This window comes from Morone saxatilis, unplaced genomic scaffold, assembly GCF_004916995.1.
Source record: "Morone saxatilis isolate NCDOM2014 unplaced genomic scaffold, NCSU_SB_2.0 Contig16, whole genome shotgun sequence".
In the NCBI taxonomy this organism is placed as follows: Eukaryota; Metazoa; Chordata; class Actinopteri; family Moronidae; genus Morone; species Morone saxatilis.
Genome location: NW_023339718.1, coordinates 981,562 through 987,892, shown reverse-complemented (window position 1 = coordinate 987,892; position 6,331 = coordinate 981,562). Strand labels below are relative to the sequence as shown.

The window sequence follows — 6,331 nt, the reverse complement described above, 5'->3', positions numbered from 1 at the left end:
TGCAGTGTATCCAGGTATTGCTGTAGGCCCAGTCTGGTCAGAGTCTGCTCCAGGGTGTCAGAGCTCAGACGAAAGGGCTCATTGGTGGGCACCTTAAGCAAAGAGAGAGACAGAATGTGGAATGTATTTTCTTATCTACATGTATATAAAAAAATATGCAATCTTATTATCAGTATACTGATGTTGTCTTTTACTGTGAAGGTAATCATACCCCCTTTCTGGTTTCAGATCCATTCCTCTGATTGGTTAACATGTCAAACAGGATCAGTGAACCTGTTGAATGAGAAACAAGAGGAAGGAGTTAAAATTCAGCAGTTTAATGACTTGTTTTTGTGTTTTCATGTGAGTGCATGTCTAACCCAGGCTGTGGCCAACAACTGAAACAGCCCCGTTGAACTCTGGGTGTCTCTGTTTAAAGAGGGTGTGCAGCCTGTTGATTTCTAAAGCCACTGTGTCCACTATGGTCTGGCAGTAGGTGGGGCTGTTATAGAAAAACAGGTCCAGCAGAGTGTCGTTGGTGAAATGTCTCAGCCTGCTAATGCTGGGCAGAGTGATCCTCTGAATGTCCCTGGAAAAAGAGGATTGAGGGAGAACATAAAAGGAGGGAAAACAGTTAGATTTTCTGCAACTACTGGAGACATAAGTAGTATTGTACAACAGAGAAATCTTGTTTTGTCCATCTCTCTCCACACTTACTCGTCCACACCAGTGGCATCCCCGTGTAGTGCGCTGTGCCAGTTGACTGGGAGGAACTCCACTCTTCCTATCTTGCCATCCTGCTGAGCACGCTTATAATGAGAGGCCAGGAGGGACAGGGAAGCACTCCTGAAGTCATTTACTGGAGAGACAAGAAGAAAAGGAGTCAGACATTAATATAAATGTATGCATATATACACAGAATACACACACACACACACAAACTCATACTTACCACACTGTATGATGGATCTGAAGCGCAAGTCACATGCAGGACCGATGCCATGTACCATAAAGACAAGGTGGTCCACTTTTTCTGGTTCACCTGGAAACACACACAGAAAGATGAGCACAAAAGCGTCAACCGTAGGTACTACTTTGGAAAATAGGCTTATATCATTATAATATAAATAGTATCTCTTATTGGTACATCCACACACATACCATCAGGTATTTCTACAGAGATGCTTTCCACTCCTCTTTTGAGAGTTCGAGGCCGGGTCTGCTCCGAGGGGGAGGACACCCACTCATCCTGCAATCCTATTGGCTGATACTGCATTATCAGCTGAGAGAGAAGCAGGGAAATGGAAGAGAAGAGGCAGAGTAGAAGGAGACAATGTACCTAATTAAAAAATTAAACACTCAGAAAAGCCATGGTGTGGATTTATTATGCATTTAATTATAGTGTACATGGTGAAAGCAGGCTTTACTTTGGGATTATGTAAGATGACGGTCTCTCCAGTGGGAAACTCCAGCTTCCTCTTCCATTCATCCAAGGTTACTGAAATCATATAGGCCTCCTGAAAAATTAGAGGGGAAGGAATAAAAGAAGATGCAGGTAAAGTTTGGAAGAGAATAAATGTAGAAGTTGTAGTAATGAGCAGTGTGATGGTTCAGTATCAGACTACCTCCAGACTTTTGCTGAAGTCCTCAGGGTACGGCATGAACCTTGTGTCTTTATCGCCTTTGTAGAACCAGGTACAGCGGCGGACTTCAGTGGGAGCTTGCTCCCAGTACACAGCGTAGCGCTTCCTCTCCTTGACATGTACGTCATACCGCTCTCCATCCACAGCTACCACCACCTCCTCCTCCTTTTCTCTTACTGCGCAGTAAACACAGAAATACACACATTTAAAGAAAAGGTTCTATGGGGACAAGTAAGTATACTAGGCCTGTGCTTTAGTTCTGGCAAATGAATTACAAGAGAAGAGATGTTCCACAGTTTCCAGTTAAATGCAAGGAGGGTAAGGGTACATTAAATCATTGTTTATGGGAATATCCAAAGCAGTAGTTCTGGACTTTCACCAGGAGTATCAGCCCACTCTTTTGGAATAATATGGGCAAATAATGTGGGCAAAGGAACTGCCATCCTGTCTCATTTTGGAGAGACTTGCATTGTCAAAGGAGTCCTTCAATAGAATTAGTAAAAAGTAACTTTTCAATAGGGCTGCAACTAAGAATCATAGTTTCATCATTTTTGTCAATTAAAACTGTCAGAAGAGCTAAAAAAAATATATACATCTCAGTTTCTCAAAGTCCAAGGTAGTGTCTTTAAATGTTTGTCAGTTTAATATGAAATAAAACAGAGAAAAGCAGGAAAACTTCCCACATGAGAGGCTGAAAACAGCATTTTCTGCCAGTTTTGCATGAAAAATCAATCACAATTAATCAAAATAGTTGGCCAGTATTGTCGTCTACCTATATTTTTTATATACAATGTATTTTTCCTTTGGGTGCAGGATATGTGTGATTATTAATGTACAGTAGATAGCCCAGCACATAACCCTTTGTAAAACAAAGTGTCGTTTTTAAACGTGAGAACTCCACCAAACATTAAATATAATGTAACAGGTGTACAACAAAGGTTCTGTCAATGAATCATAATGAGATTCACTTAAAACCACCCTGAAACTCAACTTCAACTTGCTGTTAAACTGTTAGTAACAGTGGGCATGTCCTGGCAGGAGGGTAAAGCGCTCTAATGAGCACCAGGCCAGTGTTGGCAACAGTTTTACCTAATTACACATAACTTCACGTACATGTCAAGTATAAACACAAGTTTACCAGTGTTGCAGGCATTCTCTAGTTTGTCAGAGTCCTCTCTGCTGAAAGGGAGCCAGGAGGTGTTGTCCTCAGCCCGTCGACAGAAGAACCAGTGAGGCTGCACTTCTTGATAGGGAGCTGGAACCGACTCCATGTCGAGCATCTCAAAGGAGGACGTGGAAGAAGGAGAGGCCTCATCAACCACTTGAGACTCCTGGAGACAAATGATGATGGCATGCTAAATGTTCTTTATTTCAGCAATATCACTTACGAAGTAAAAAGCCAATGCCTGTGTTTTCCTTCTTGAGACCGGTCCACTGTAGTTTCCAGATAAGTAAATATAGAAGTCTGAGCTAAGTCTATGCTATTCCATTAAGCTCCTATCAAGGAACCTGAGACCATCAGACAAAGCAAGGGACAGTGGGACAGGAAAGGATCAGGCCTCTTCTTGGACAGACACACAAAGCCCTGTTTTATTCTTTCCTCCTCTACAATCTGTCTCTTGTCTCCTCTTCTTTCCACAGCTACAGCCTGTAAACAACCTTTTTCCACAGAATATCTTACAAACAGAAACAATGCTGCCAGTAATACTTTTGGCACCCTGTTGCTCCTGTTTCACAGTGTTGAAAGAGAGAGCCTAACACCGCTTGACACAACAACAAACACCCACACTACACACAACTGCCAGCTGATCTGATTAGTACTGTAAAATAATAAGACTGAGAATGAACGCCCTTCCAAAGAAATGAATCTGGTTGATCTCCTCCTAACTCATACCTTGCTTCTTGTTTCTATTTTTGTTTGCTTGTCACGCAGCATTAACAGTCCAAGTTCCTTTAGCCATGAACCTTTTGGAAAGTGATTCATAATACTCCATCCAGGTACATGTGTGTTTTCAGCTTATCATTGACAGACAGACACACACTGACTGACACTAGCCCTGGACACCATGTTGGCTTTATGGTCTCCTTGTGTTTAAAGATTTATAACATGCACATACCTTAAAGAGGGACAGTATGTGACTTCCATCTATAACCCCTCCACAAGCCCAACATTTCTTCTTTGACCTCAAATCATTCAGTACAGAAAAAACAATGCAGCAGCTATTTCTGCCCGAGGTGAGGAAAACAAACAAACAATCTCTTTGTGCTTTTTTTTTTATTTGTTAATGAGATTTAGAAGGCTGTGAATGGTTTTATAAAACCTTTGTTGGAGGCACATGACAACACATCACATAATAACTGCATATTGTTAGTTACAACACTTGCACTTTTTCTTAAATCATATTCATATTGATTAAATAGATCATAATCATTCGGTGTTATGGAGTATTCCAATGCTGGCACGGCACAGAAAGACTCATAGTTTTCTGTATAGATGATATAAATGTTACTTTTAGGTAACCTCCTATTGTTTCCCTGATCACAGCTCAGCCTAGTCGGGAACTAAACATACGTGGAGATAACACGCTGTAAGTGTACTTTAACCTATGACAAGGACCGAAGCAGGCTTCAAGCACCCTGGAGCTGATCAATGAGAAATGATGAAGGGACTTTCTTTAATATAGATTACGCACTTTGTCTCTCTGCTAGTGTCGTGTTAAACGCCAGTTCCAAAAAACCCAACCCGAATCTCAGCCAATCACATCTGCAATGTCCAAACCCTTAACCCCGATCATGGAGTGTAGAGCTAGAGAAAACAGACACAAAAACACTGTCACAAAATCCCACGTACCCTCACCTGATCCTCAGGTGTGTTCCCTGTTGTCGCAGTCAGACTGGGGTCGTCAAGCTGTTCTTGAGCGTTGACCTTTGGGGCAGCCTGAGACAGACCCCCCTCTTCACCAGGACTGTGTGACATTTAGCCCAAGACCTGACCCCAACCCTCAGCTCCTGACCTGAGGTGGGCAGGAGGGCGCACAAACGCAGCACCTGCAACAAACCAAGCTGCACACAGAAAGAGAGCAAAGAAAAGGAGGCTTACAGACCATCATAATAACACGTTACAGCCTGTCCAGCGTGCAGGAGGATTTATTAAAAAGACTCCTGCACCAAGCTGTTGTTTCACAGAGCATCAGGATGGAAAAAGAAACAAGCCAGATCACGTTAGCTCATACCCAATTAGTGGTTTAACGTTAACTAATACATAATCCCAGCCCTCAGGATACACTGGCAGCTGCTGATCTATAATGTTTAACACAATAAAAAACGTAAACAGCAAGGTCAATGTGACAGCTGGTCAAACATGCAGTCACATAATGGATGTATTAAGCGTTATGTGCACGCACATGGCAATTATTCGACATTATCTTGAACAAAAGTAGCTACTGTTAACCTCTATTTCTCATGTTGTTATTAAGAATATAACAAACACATCCCAGATAGGTTCAGGGTTACGTTAGCTGAGTGACGATAGCCGGACAGGACACAAGCGTGAAGTTCTCGGGTTGTTTTTTCTTTTAATACATCCTGTTGGTGTTTTAGATGTTAGAGGACTATTAACAGACTCGTTAACTTAACTCACCGACAACTTCACACACACACACAGTTAATGGAGAGGATTTGTGCTCGTTGTTTAGCTGGATAGCTCTGGATAGCTCCGGTGCTGTCAAACGCTGCCTGGTTACAGTGTTCTCGGAAATATGGCCATTACGGGAATAACGTTCACAAACGAGCTCACTAGCAGCCAAATAAAGACATAAAACAACTATAATAATATAGAGGGAGTTTTCTGTGATGTTTTCCCAAGTGTGACAATTAGAAGTTGAAATACTTGAACGCTGCGTCCAATGATAAAGCAAAAACCTGCTAAAATAAATTAATAAAATCCTACCTTTTTTTTATTTCAGGTCAGTATTCCGCTGTAGCAAAAATAAATTATGAGTCTGTTAAACTATAAATCAAACTCTCTCTGGGAAAACACCAACCTGGGCCTTAACTGTGAAAGAATTAACCGTTAAGCGCACAATTTACGAGGAGCACTTGAAGGCACCATAAAAAAAAACACGTCAGGCCGCCGCCCCCCAAAACATAAAGATGATGTCACGACGTAACCGTGAGAGTTTGGTTGTTGTAGTTCTCCAGTGAAACCGAGAGGCGTACACATGTCACAATTTACCAATGTAGTGTAAGGTAAGCATTACGGATGGTTACCTTATTCAGTAAGTGTACACAGGAGGGGTGTTTGGGGGAAGTGTGGTTGTTATAAGCCCAAATATTGGCAATATATTTGTCCCACCAACTAATTTTATGCTGGTCGTGGTCCTATTGAGGATTTTCTATCATTTTTTCCCCCTCACTGCAATATTTATACAGTGTCTTAACAGTTACCGGAATGATAAGGTGACTATTTTGATGCATTCTTGACTTTTATTGTCCAGAGGAAACTGATGCTGTAGATGTTACATGGAAGCAGACTTGGGGAGTAACAGATTACATGTAACTGAGTTACCTAATCAGGATACATAAAGGTAAAAAAGGGTAACTGTAATTACAGTTAGATAAAAAGGTATTAATTAGCTTTATTTATTTAGTTTTTCTTTAAAAATACACCAAGCAGAGGACACATTGTTGATGCTAAAACTCGTTGAATT

The 6,331-nt window shown here is 41.4% G+C and overlaps 1 protein-coding gene across 1 annotated transcript in view; it reads right to left on the bottom strand.

Annotated features, from left to right (window-relative positions):
• ddhd2 (DDHD domain containing 2) overlaps positions 1 to 5,442 on the bottom strand; it is an 11,974-nt gene extending 6,532 nt beyond the window's left edge. The window contains exons 1-11 of the mRNA XM_035658713.1: positions 5,263 to 5,442; positions 4,474 to 4,685; positions 2,761 to 2,953; positions 1,605 to 1,798; positions 1,407 to 1,496; positions 1,141 to 1,261; positions 932 to 1,021; positions 697 to 838; positions 360 to 568; positions 212 to 273; positions 1 to 92 (exon numbers count right to left, since the gene is read on the bottom strand). The exon at positions 1 to 92 is cut by the window's left edge and continues 34 nt beyond it. Of these exons, the coding sequence (XP_035514606.1) occupies positions 1 to 92; positions 212 to 273; positions 360 to 568; positions 697 to 838; positions 932 to 1,021; positions 1,141 to 1,261; positions 1,407 to 1,496; positions 1,605 to 1,798; positions 2,761 to 2,953; positions 4,474 to 4,599 (1,319 nt within the window). The 5' untranslated portion in view covers positions 4,600 to 4,685; positions 5,263 to 5,442. The remainder of the gene's footprint in view (positions 93 to 211; positions 274 to 359; positions 569 to 696; positions 839 to 931; positions 1,022 to 1,140; positions 1,262 to 1,406; positions 1,497 to 1,604; positions 1,799 to 2,760; positions 2,954 to 4,473; positions 4,686 to 5,262) is intronic.
• Positions 5,443 to 6,331: the final 889 nt, after the last annotated feature.